The following is a 13,449-nucleotide window of genomic DNA, read 5'->3' as shown; positions in this document are numbered from 1 at the left end:
AAAAAAAAATTTTTTTTGCTCGAGCCCAGGAGTTTAAGACCAGCCTGGGCAACATAGTGAGACTCCATCTCTACTAAAAAAAAAAAAAAAAAAAGTAAATTCTTTGCTGGCCTCAAAACTTTTCAAGATGTATATCCTCCCATAAACAGGGACATGCCCAATGTAACTTTTGGTCTGCAATCTAAGTCTATCTCCTAAAACTAAAGCCTGTTCTACACTGATTCTACAATGATAATGTCTGTTGATTATAAACTTATCTTCCTAGGTACAGAACAGATACCAGATCAATCATTCTTCCACTTACCCAGAAGTCTGCGTAATTGATTCTTCCTTTACTCTCTTCGTCCTCCAAAGGTTCACCTCATCTTATGTAAAATATAGATTTACTAACTAAAGTTTCACAAAAATATGACCATTCACCTTACTGCCTACCCACTCCTCTTCCTAAATGCCTTCCCACCTTTAAGGAAATGTATAAATACTAAACCTGAAAATCTCTTAGGAAAAAATAGCCACAGATGTGCGCCCTCAAGCTCTTATTTAATAAGCCTCGATGGACTGAGACTCGTTTCAGTCACTCATTCCGTTAACAGTGTGAACATCATAGAGTGTACTTACACAAACCTATACGGTAAAGCCTGTTACTTCTAGGCTACAAACCTGTACAATATGTTACTGTACTGAATACTGTAGGCAGTTTTAACACAATTTTAAGTATTTGTGTATCTAGAAACAGAAAAGTACTATTGCTATTGACAACTATTTACTATTGTAAACTATTAGATACTATTGCAGTAGGTGAGAGCTGATAGTGCTTTGGACTTGAGCAATAGCAGTAGAGATGAAAAGAAGGGAACAGATAAGCATGTGAACTTGGAGTAGAGCCAACAAACCTTAATGTTGGCTTGGAAATGAACTGGGGCTGGTGGTAGCAAAGGATAGAAAGGAATCAGATTACTCCTAGACCCTGAAGGAGCTCAAGAAGTTTCACCCCAAAATATGACTCCTTGGTATAAAGAGTATTTTTAATTATAGGGCCTTGGAAGGGGGCTGCCCCCTCTCTGCATAAACTGGACTGACCTATCAAAAGAACAATTGACTTCCCTTCCCCTCCCTGTTATCTTAATATTTTGCAGGAAAAACAATCAAGAATACAACCAGACCTGGCCCAAATCATTTTAAAATAATACCTGTCTCCCAGGTTAATTTATAAGTAAATCTGTTTCCCCCATCCATTCATTCTTCCCAAGTATCTATTCATCCTCCCTGGCAACCATTTATTGTCCCTAAACAGAATTACCTATACTCCTCATCTGCCCCTCCCCTCTAAATGACAGGTAAATCTCTTTTTCTTATTCATCTGCCTTAATTGTGAGTTGAACTTCCAGTGACGTTTAGGGGGAAAGGGGAGGTTTGCCCCTCATTCATACAACTCCTTGGGTGGATGGTGGTAATCATTTCTGAGGTTAGGGCTAGGAAATGACCATTAGACATTCAAGTGGATATTTGAGGAGGCAGTCGAACAGAAGTCTGAGGATCAGAGAGAAGTCATGGAAAATTTGGGATTCATGAGCATGTAAAATGGTATTGAATCCATGTGATTGGATGAAATGCCCTATAGGGAGAGTTGGCTAGTAAGACAGGAATATTGGGAGTAAAGTACTGAGCATAACAACAGTTGGAGGTTGGCAGAGAAGCTGCCAAAGAATCATGAGAGGGTGATAGCATAGAAGTCATGAGAAGACAATGTTTAAACAAGGGAGTGGTAGTCAACTGGATTGAAAGAGATCAAATAATGGAAAGACAAAGTCCCATTGGATTTAGCAGTAGGGAAGTCTTTGCTGACTTTGGTAATAGGAATTTTCTTGTTGGAAATTGCTATGGTTGAAATATGTCTTCTAGAATTTATGTGTTGGAAAATTAAATACCCAACACAACAGTGTTAGGAATTTGTTAGATTGTGGATTAATACCACTATAGAAAGGGCTCATGGGAGTGGATTTGCTCTCTGGTGCTATTTGCCATTCCTCCTTCCATTATGTGATGATACAGCAAGAAAGCCCTTGCAAGATGTCAGCATTTTGATCTTGGACTTTCAAGCCTCCAGAACTGGGAGCTAATAAATTTCTGTTCATAATAAATTACCCAGTCTCAGGTTTTCTGTTATAGGAGCATAAAACAGACTGAGAAAGGAATCAAAGACTTGGAAAAAATCCATTATATTTTTAAATTTTTCCCTAATTTTTTCCTTTATCATCTAACCTTTATGAAACTTAAATTTTCTTTGGTGATAACACTTTCCCAATTATCCTTTCTAGCAAAGAGGATTTCTTCTCAATTTCCTACTGTCTCATTGAGAGTGGGAAACAATCTTCTTTCTCCTCGATGACACATCATTATTCATGTTATTTACCCTTTCTGTCTCTGATTTCTAAGCTCTTTGACTTTCTCAACACTATCACTCATATTTCTGCTCCAGTCTCCCTCCATATTTCTCTTTTTTATTATTTTTTTATTTCAGCATATTACGAGGGTACAAATGTTTAGGTTATATATCTTGCCCTTGCCCCACCCCAGTCAGAGCTTCAACGTGTCCATCCCCCAGACGGTACGCACGGCACCCATTAGGTGTGTATATACCCATCCCCTCCCCCCATCTCCTGACACCCAGTGAATGTTATTTCCCTCCATATTTCTTGCCTTTTGCATTTTCTAATTTTATTTATCTTCTGAAATGGCTTTATGCCATCATAAACTCTGTTACATAACTTTTACTTTCCCAGATTTTAATTAAATGATTATTGTTGGGGCTCAGAAAACAATACCCCAAAATGAAGACCTTAGAGGCAAAAGTTTTTCTCTGACTTTCTCCTACCCTCCTGTCCAGTCCCTTTCTTCCCTCAGGCTAGCCATAGGAACTAAAAGCCCTCTTCCCCAAGGTGGGCTACAGAAACCAGAACCTCTTTTTCCCAAAGCCAGCCATAAAACCTAAAAACATTACTTTAACCTTCCCCACCCCTGCCTTTCTGTGTAAACATTGGCCATAAAGAACTTACCTGCCCTACCTTGTCTGACTGTAGGTTGTAAGACCCCTCTATTCCAGTGAGGGTCCTGCCCCACACGCAAAAGGAAGAAATACATGCTTAGAGAGGCAAAGAAAACTCTAGACAGACAGGTTTTGCTGGGTTTCCCCATTTGGTCTATTTGGATTAGATCATATTCTTTTTGTCCAATCATATTTCTACATGGCTCTGTACTTCGTTGAACCTAAGCATAAAAGTGGACAATTTCTCCTGCATCTTCTGGTCTTCATTCTGAAGGCTCCCTTGTATACATGTTGAATAAATCTGTATGCTTTTTCTCCAATTAATATACCTTTTTCTAGTTGATTTTTCAGCAAACTTCTGGCAGCCAAGGGGAAGCCCTTGGCCCCTGCTTTATCAAGACTGAACCCTTGTTAGATATTTCTAGATGTCTCCCTTGAGCTTCTAGTAGACCCCTTGGGTCTACTTTACAAATCCTTTCATCCTGATAAGCCTCACTGTTTCTTTCCTCCATTCCTGTTTCTCATTGTCAAGCATTATTGGAAGAATACTCCAACAGTTTAAAAATCCATGCTGTCGATTCTCATTCTTGTTCACTCATCTTTTAAACATATCTTATAACTTTTTAAATTTTGTTCTAAAATTATGTCTGCTTCTTAACTTGACACTTAAAAAAATAATCAAGTTTCAGGGTCATGAATGAGACTGAAAAAAAAAATTTTTAAAAACCAAAAAATGAATAACAAAGTGCCCCAAGAAAGACTTTTAATCATAAGATTCAAAAAGCATGAGATATTTTAGCTTCAAATATTGATTTTTCAATTATAGGTTCAGTTGGGAGGTAAAGTCATGTTGTATCATTTCACACTATTAAAAGTTTTACCTTCTGTGTCCTTGAGCTTTGATACCACCAAGAATAAGAATAGAAATTCTCTATTTACCTTCTCCAAAAGATTTTCAATGCCATTAGTCAGCCACAGAGAAGTAAATTTTATTTTCTTACTTTTAAGCACGGTCATGTGCTGTATGATGATATTTCTGTCAATGATGTACTACATACACAATAGTGATACCATAAAATTATAAAGAAGCTGAAAAATTCCTGTTGCCTAGTGACATCATAGCTGTCATATTTGTGGTGATGCTGTTGTAAACAAACCTACTGCACTGACAGTCATGTAAAAGTATAACACATATGATTATAACAAACAGGTATGTTACTGCTTTATGAACTATACTATACTTTTTATCATTTGCTTCAAAACTATCCTAATCTTTGTGTTGAGAATTCTTTCTCATCCTGCAGTGCAAGTTCCCACCCTAGCATTTTGGTGGCCTGTACGGAAAAGTCACTCCTCTACCTCTGTATGGGAAACTCACTTTTCTGCCTCTGTCTTGAAACCATTCTTTCCTTTGCTATGCAGCTCTCTAGACATCCTTCTCGCCAGCCTCAATACCATTTGGAACTTGGTGAATCTCATGGGCTCTGGAAGTGATCATACACTTGAGTCTAGGAGTGGTAGCTCTTTGGTTATGTCTAGCGTGAAAAACCCAGTGCCTGGTCTACTACTCAGGAGGTTGTCTTAGAGCAATGCCTCGTAACCACCCTCTTTGGTCTTCACTCAGACCCAGAGATACTTGACTTTAGAAAAGATCTCAAGGTGTTGGTCTGGGTCAAAACTCAGAGACACCCATTTTGTGACCAAATGTCTAAGTTTTGGTCTAACTCAGAGTCAGACATGCCTCTCTCAGACTCTCAATGTTTCAATGTATGACCGTCCCTAAAGTCCTTTCATTTTTCTTTCTCCTGCTTATCTCCATGGACCATGTTTAGTTGGCCTCACCTAAAGACTCCCCATTGAGATATCTCCTGAAAAATTGAAAAACTTTGGGATTTACCAACATCCAGCCCAAACATTTAATTTTCTGTTATAATCCACAATATAAATCAATGACTAGGAGATTTGGCCCCAAAATAAATCTCTTAATCACAATACCATTCTACAACTAGACTATTTATTGCCACTGGCTTGACAAGTGGTCTGAAGTTCCCTACATTTAGACTTTCTTTAAACTACTATACATCCTGATCATCATGCCACCTGCCAAATATTACTTCTTATCCCTACATCTCTCCCACTACCTTCACTTTCCACATAATGTTTGTCTTTTGACTCCTCCTGTTTCCCTCCATATTGCTTCACTCCTTTGGTACACTTTTCCCTACTTCTCCCTCTCCTCCTCCTCTGTCTCCACCCCTCTCACCCAGCTACACTCGCTCTGGTTGGCCAGTCCAAAATCCCTCCCTGCCTGTACACCAGCTCCCTCTTCAGGATGGAGCAAAAGACATTACAAATTACTCAGAACCAAAATTTAAAAACATCAAATATTTTTCTTTCATGACTGTCTAAAGCCATTGACCTCTTTACTAACTTAAATTCTGACACCAGAGAGAGACAATCCATCTTAACATTACACTTCATCTCCCAGTCAGCCCCAGTATTCAACATAAACTCCAAAACTTAAAAAAAACACTTCAAACTCCACAAACAAAAAATTTAGACCTGGCCTTCAAAATCTTTAATAAATGAGGTGAAAGAAAAAGAATAAAGAAAAAAGAAAAAGCAGGACCGATACCGGGCCCCAAAAACAAAAACAAAAGTTTTCCAAATGATGACTACCACTATAAAAAAAACTTTTCAGAGACAAAATTACCAAGAGACTCAGACAAAAAGACAACAAGACCAGACCCTTCTCCAGAAACTGAACCCTACTTCCTCTACAACCGAGTCACTAAAATAAAAAATGCCCCCAAAAATGGACTCCACACAGACTGTGTCCCCTCTACAAAAAGGAGGGACACTAAAAGCAACAGTGCCCTCTGTTTGAGACAGGAGGCAGCACTTGCCTCTGGAACCGGTGGGACCTCCTGAGCCAACATTCACCATACCCCAGATCTTCTGGGACTATTTCAGTCTGACTGACAGATCCCAACTTCAAAACCAACTCCACTTCATAACATCAAAATGGCCAAGCCTTATATAACTATATCACAAGTAAACACGAAAATTTTCTAACTAACAAAAGAGCCACTTATTCTACTCTTCCTACATTTTTGGAACCTCTACTTCCCTCCCCTATCTCCATCGTCGGAGAGAAAAATAAAATACAACCCCCCCGCCCCCCGGATACTCACGACAACTCCTCGACTCACTAAAAAATGAAATCTTTACTTATTCTTTTCTAGTACTACCCAACTGCCCTACCCCTTACTAAAAAAAGATCTCATGGTTAAGTTAGACACCCAATTCCTTTTAAAACCACAGACTTCCTTTTTCAGACTCCTGAAAAAGACTTAACTGAGACTTTACATACGACCTTTTTCCATTGGTATAAACAAATAATGATACAATATTTAGACCTGAAGTCCTAACTTTATACTTTTAAAAATTAAATTTTCTGCTTTGTTTCACCTAAAAATACTTCTGTCTGTATGTCTATATATTTGTGTCTATATATATATATATATGATGTTTTACTACCAAAATATATTTAAAAACTCCAGTCAGCCCCAGTATTCAACATAAACTCCAAATGCCTTTTAGTTCACGTGACTTTAATAGACTTTAGTAAATAAAACTAGTTTTTAAATTGCTTTTAAAGTTTAAATATTTTAAGATCATAAAACTACTACTTCTATAATGTTTTAAATTTTACTAAATTTGACTATAAACTAGACCAACAACTTACAAAACTATGACAAAACTAGATAAACCTCCTTTCCTATACTCTTTGCAGACTCCACGTCTCCCCTAAAACAACTTTACTTCTTAGCCCTTTTAAACTTATGTATATACAATCTTTTCTCCTATCATCTTTCACTGCAATTTCCCCATCCCCACTTGACACTGACTTACTAACAATCAAACTCACTGGACAACTCCTTCGAAAATATACAAATACCCACCTTCCTTGACCCATTAATTTAAAGGGACCTCAACATTTATAGTCTGGAGACTGGGTTTTACTTAAAAATCTCCCAAAACAAATTAGATCCCTTCAACCTTCATAAAAAGGTCCTTTTCAGATAATTCTCACTATTCCCACTACAACTAAACTTCTGAAAATTCCATCCTAAATTCATCTCTCCCAACTCAAACCTACTAATCCTCCAGAAAAACCTACTTCCACCCACCACAAACTCCCCCAGATTCCACCGGCCTACACCTGCCAGTCCATCACCAATACCAGACTTCAATTCACTCAACAAAAGCCCCCAAACTGTAAACTTCAATAATATACTATGACATATATGACTTCCTCTTTTTCTTGTCCTCCTCCTTATACTTGTCATTCTATGAATGTTGCCACAACCCAACTTATGTACCAGGCCAGTCCATTTTTGCCCATACTGGAAATCCTAAAAATAATTCTACTTTCCATATCCCCCACTGCAGATGTTCTATAACACCCTGTTTGCCTACAGTCCAAAAAACCCTCCAACAATACTCCTATCCTGCCTCTGCTCTGACTTTTACTACTGTCCAATTTCAGCCACTCCCCCTTAGTGACTCTCAATTAGACTCACAGATAGTGACAACTCTACAACCCTAAGTCAACAAAACACAATTACAAGAAAATAGACAATGATCCAAATAACCCAGTCTCAAGTCCATTGATAAAAATAACAGTTCTAACCAAAGAAAGGGGGGAATGAATGGATGGCACTGCTAATAAACTATCAAACAAAAAAGAGAAAAAAAGAGAAAGATCACAGCACACAACTGCCCCTTTGTTGGATTAACAACCTGTGGCTTAACCTGTTGTCTTTAAGAGTTTGTTTTTACAGCAGTTGAAAGAGAAGCACCATGCCTGTGGTGTGAGTTCCCACCCTACACTCACCATAAGTCCTAGGCTTCTGTTGTCCCTTGTTGCCTAACTGTGAATAATAAAGTTGCTTTACTTAAATTGTCGTATGTGTTCTGGTCTCTCTGGACTCATGCAAGTGGTAGAAGTTGCACGCCAAGGTGTAGTGGGCTAAAGTGTTAGAGTAACCAGTGTAGCATGAACCTGCTAGAGTAGCCGGTGCAGGTGAACTTGCTTCCTAATTGGGCCTTGAGAGAATAACGTTTCTCAAGGTCCCTCTGAAAGCAAGATCTTAGGTTACGATGCCCTGCCTGACAAAGGTACACCATCAAGTGGGATGAAGACTGGTGCAAGGAGCATAAAATCTGTGCCTCCCTTTCTGGTATTATTTCATGCCAGACACCAAGTCGGAGGCCATTAAGCTGAGGATGGGCAGGTGGGTAGAGCAAGGAGGCTCTAGACTAAGAGGCAGAAACTCACAGGCCAACGATTAGATACAAGCCATGTGACCCTATAAGATTTCTAGTTTTAATTACTCATTTATGGAGCTGACTGAATGTAAATTTGCCAAAAGCCTATTTGGGTTTTTTTTCTTTATTTTTAAAAATAATCAGGTAAACTAAGGAGTCAAGTTTTTAAGGGCTAGTCTTGCCCATGAAATCACTACATGACTAACAAAAGCCTATTATTGCCAAGGCAATTGCAAAGCCTCCAAACCCGTATCTCCAGGAAACAGGATACTGAAGGGGAATCTTTCCCAAAATTCATCTTGAATGACCACTGAAGAGTGAATAGTAAAGTAATCCCAGAGAATAGAACAGGGGCAGTCAGATTGGTTGTCTAAAGGAACTTTCTGCAATGATAGAAAGTCCTATTCTTTCTTTCTCTCTCTCTGTCCTTTTTTTTTTTTTTCCTTCCTTGAAAATGGAATCCTTGTTGCAAGAAAGTCCTGTTCCGGCCGGGCGCGGTGGCTCACGCCTGTAATCCTAGCACTCTGGGAAGCCGAGGCGGGCGGATTGTTTGAGCTCAGGAGTTCGAGACCAGCCTGAGCAAGAGCGAGACCCCGTCTCTACTAAAATTAGAAAGAAATTAATTGGACAACTAAAAATATATAGAAAAAATTAGCCGGGCATGGTGGCGCATGTAGTCCCAGCTACTTGGGAAGCTGAGGCAGAAGGATTGCTTGAGCCCAGGAGTTTGAGGTTGCTGTGAGCTAGGCTGAAGCCACGGCACTCTAGCCCGGGCAACAGAGTGAGACTCTGTCTCAAAAAAAAAAAAAGTCCTGTTCTTTCTGACCAAGAGGATCTGATTTACCTTGTGAACCTGTGGCCAATTTTACTGCTCAATCTCTTCATCCCTCAATAAATTGTGAAGCGGTTAGTGCTCTTTAGCTGTGTATATTGGGTGTTTTCTTGGTAGTTAAATTAACATTGAATACATAGATTGAGAAAGTACAAGGAAAGATTTCATTTGAACTAGAGAAATAGATAACATCTATTAATAGATACACTGCCCTTGGACCAGTCTCCAAAATTCTGACTATTCTTTGGGTTATCTTCCTTTGGAGGAGGTAGAGGATGATTATATTTTTAGCCATTTATATTATTTTGCATTATGTTGTACAGGGACATTTTGTGACTGTGTGAGAAGGAGGGTGTGTCTAGATGTTGGACAACTAAAATGTAGACCACAGTTAGGGGACTACATGTTGGATTGCCGGAAAGAGCTTAAACTATAGTTGTAAAAATATAGTATAATCGAAACTGCATTGAATTGAGAATCAAGAAACTTGGAATCCAGGCCTGAGTCTTCTAACATAATCTTTGGGGGCATTTGTCAGGCTAGGTCAGTACTCTCTGATCTGTGGTAATAAAACACCATAATATTCTGTGGTGCTAAGTCATAAACTAGCTTCATGCACAAAGCTATTGGCTCAAGGTCGCAACGGTACACGGACCAAACCTTTAGGTATCTGAACTCACCTTAAGGGCCATGGGTATTTCAATGATGTAAAGATCCACATAATCTAGCTGGAGGGTTTTGAGCGTCCTCTCCAGGGTTGGGCGGACCATCTCTGGCTCATGATTTGTAGCCCATAGCTGAAAGGATCAAAAGGGAAGAGTTAACTAACATCCACAGTATTTTTACAATAATGTAGCCCTTTATTCTTTGCAGAGTATTCACACACATTTTATTTACTCATTTCACTTCATAAAAATATGTTTAAGATGCAGTGTCATCTGAGTATAGGATGAGTTGATAAAACTCTTGACACCCAGAACATAGCTTTATCCAAATATAGTACAGGAGACTTGCACATCTACTTGACTATGGAGTACCTAATTTGCTGACAAAGTCTTCTTTCTTTCTGGGAAAATTTCCTAATAGACCCTTAGTGCTCCCATGTTTCCTCATTGTGTAACTAAGGTAAGTTACACAATGTTCTATTGGTTTTGACCTAGTCTGACACTTTATTTTCATGCCACTTTGATAAAAGGTGTGTTTGAAATGAGTAACGATTATGGCTATGTGTGGGGCTTCAGTGAATCCTTCATATTGTGGCAGGTGGTGCCTGGTGAAATTTTAAATCATCGCATAGATTTAGATTCCCTTTCACTGGTCTTTTGTTCTCATTTGGTCCTACTCAGACCCCAGGGCAATCTGGCAACTTCTGCATTTTGTTCACTTTGGGAAAAAAGTTTTGAATTTTTGTATTTTTTTTTTTGTTAGAAGAAAGGGTAAGCAAAAATCTGATTTTTTTCCACTGTTGGACAATGATTTTTCTTTTTCTTTTTTTTTTCTTTTTGCCTTAAAAGCACAGAGAAAACTTAATATGGAGAGAGTTGTGGGAAAATATATTAAATGTGTTTTTGTTATTGCTGTGGGGCCTTTTGATGCTATTGCTGCCATCTTGTCTAAGTGGAAATTCTGTTTTATATTTTAATTCACTTTTGTTGAACAAGCACATATATTATTAGCTTTGTACCAGGTAGTGTTTAAACACTTTGTAAATGAGAACTCATAATAATGTTAAGAAATAGTTGACAGTATTATCCCCATTTTACAGAGAACAAAACTGAGGTCCAGAATCACTAAGCAACTCACAACTAGTGGTGACATCTGGGATTCTGACCTGGGTGATCTAGCATCAGAGTCTGTCCACTTAACCACTACCCCACCCTACTTATCAGGCCCTGACTGAGCTGCAGTGAAAACCAAACCCACTGGGGTAAAGCAGCTGCACATTACATGAACTCGGCTGCACATACTCCTTCTGTTTACTTAAGTAAATACTGTTATATTTTGCCTGTGTGTGCTTTATTACACACGGCACATTATTGACATCGTTTATGTGTAAATGTTGGGTTGCATGTACAACTGTACTTTGTGGAAAATTTATAGGATTTTAAAGGATGTTTTGTCCACCTTGTTCTTATCTGCTAACTTTAACATCTACCATAGCAAGAAATGACTCTATAGCAGCAGTCTCCAACCTTTTTGGCACCAGGAACCGGTGTCATGAAAGACAATTTTTCCATGGACCGGGGGAATGGAGGGAATGGTTTCAGGATGATTCAAGTGCATTACATTTATTGTACAGTCAAACCTCTCTGCTAACAATAAGCTGTATTTGCAGCTGCTCCCCAGCACTAGCATCACCACCTCAGCTCCATCTCAGATCTTCAGGCATTAGATTCTCGTAAGGAGAGCGCCACATAGATCCCTTGAATGTGCAGTTTACAGTAGGGTTCCTGCTCCTATGAGAATCTAATGCCTCCCCTAATCTGACAGGAGGCGGAGCTTATGTGGTGATGCAAGCGATGGGGAATGGCTGTAAATACATATGAGCCTTTGCTCGCTCATCTACCACTCACACCCTGGTATATAGCCCGGTTCCTAATAGGCCATGAACTGGTACTGGTCTGCGGCCCAGGGATTGGGGACTGCAGCTCTATGGGACGTAAAGGCTTGCATGGGGTGCCTGCCCAAGAAGCCTGCACAGCTAGCTTTTTTCCCTCACTATCATGTTGTTGAAATTTATCCCCATTAGTGCTTTTAGCTGTATTTTATTCATTATTACTCACATACTGTGTTTGAACATATCACCATTCATTTGCCCATCTACTGTTGATGGGCCTTTGAGTTCTTCCTAGTTTTGAGCTATCACAAACAATGGTGCTCGAGACATAATTATAAACGATACTGGTCACATGAGACAAAAATTCTCTGGAGTATATATTAAAAAGAAGAATCGTTAGGTTGTCAGGTATGCAGATTTTCAACGTCACATGGATGAACCTTGGAAACATACTAAGTGAAATAAACTAGACACAAAAGGATGTATATTGTATGATTCCATTGGTATAACATACCCAGCATAGGAAAACTAGAGACAGAGAGTAGATCAGAGTGGTTACCAGTGACTAGGGGAAAGGAATAAATGGGAGATGATTGCTAATGGGGATGAAGTTTCTTTTTGAAGTGATAAAAATATTCGAGATTTAGGTAATGGTAATGGTTGCACAACTTTGTATATATACTAAAAATCCCTGGTTTAAAATGGTGCACTTTATGGTAGGCGAATTATATTTAGATTAAAAAATAGTAATCTATGGACAAATTGGCCCACACAAAAGAAAAAACTGCTTTTTTAAAGAAAGCTTTGGCAAATGCTTACATAATGTGAAACACCACCACCTTTCCTGCCACTTCCCAATCTTTCTGCTTTGTAGATTTGGCTTTTCCTAGATTAATTCGTCTTAAATTAATGCCCATGTATGAAGAAAGAGCTTTGTCCTAACCTTCAGGGGCTAATTAGACCCTAACTTTTTTGCAAGAGTGAGGGATCTTACAGTTGAGAAGGAGAGGGATGAGGTCTCCTCGCTTTGTCCAACATTCTTTTAGAGAAAAGTAACCGCAGATGCACCATTAATATAAGGAGATGAAGAGTGAAGGCAAGATCTCTCACCTTTCCGCAGTAGAAGATGTCCTCCCTCCGCACCTTTCCTTCTGCTATCTTCTCCTGGATGGCCTCCCCGACTTCATGCTCGTTTTGGTAGATGTAGGCCCCGTCAATGTGTCTGTACCCTATGTCGATGGCAGCCTTCACAGATGTTGCACAGATCCCCTTAGGGGTCTGAAATGACAAGGAAGTTGAGGTTGGAGAAAAGAGGAATGGGACTTTCTTTTAGTTTAATCATCATTAATCAGGACATTTTGCATGTACTTTGTTTCACAGCTAAAATAACACATTTCACCAGGTGTAGTATTATATCTGTAATCCCAGCACTTTGGGAGGCCGAGGCGGAAGGATCACTTGAGGCCAGGAGTTTGAGACTGGCCTGAGTCAGTGAGCAAGAGAAAAATTAGCTGATTGTGGTGACACATGTCTGTAGTCCCAGTTACTTGGGAGGCTGACTGAGGCAGGAGGATCAGTTGAGCCCAGGAGTTTGAGGTTGCAGTGAGCTATGATGATGCCACTGCACTCTAGCCAGGGCAAGACTGAGATCTTATTTAAAAAAAAAAAAAAAAAATGTTA

At 39.2% G+C, this 13,449-nt stretch overlaps 1 protein-coding gene across 1 annotated transcript in view; it reads right to left on the bottom strand.

Annotated features, from left to right (window-relative positions):
• AKR1D1 (aldo-keto reductase family 1, member D1) overlaps nucleotides 1-13,449 on the bottom strand; it is a 60,152-nt gene that overhangs the window by 39,215 nt on the left and 7,488 nt on the right. The window contains exons 2-3 of the mRNA XM_012642754.1: nucleotides 12,880-13,047; nucleotides 9,893-10,009 (exon numbers count right to left, since the gene is read on the bottom strand). Of these exons, the coding sequence (XP_012498208.1) occupies nucleotides 9,893-10,009; nucleotides 12,880-13,047 (285 nt within the window). The remainder of the gene's footprint in view (nucleotides 1-9,892; nucleotides 10,010-12,879; nucleotides 13,048-13,449) is intronic.

This window comes from Propithecus coquereli, unplaced genomic scaffold, assembly GCF_000956105.1.
Source record: "Propithecus coquereli isolate 6110/MARCELLA unplaced genomic scaffold, Pcoq_1.0 Scaffold186, whole genome shotgun sequence".
In the NCBI taxonomy this organism is placed as follows: Eukaryota; Metazoa; Chordata; class Mammalia; order Primates; family Indriidae; genus Propithecus; species Propithecus coquereli.
The sequence above is the reverse complement of the archived record's forward strand: the minus strand, read 5'-3'. Positions and strand labels throughout refer to the sequence as shown.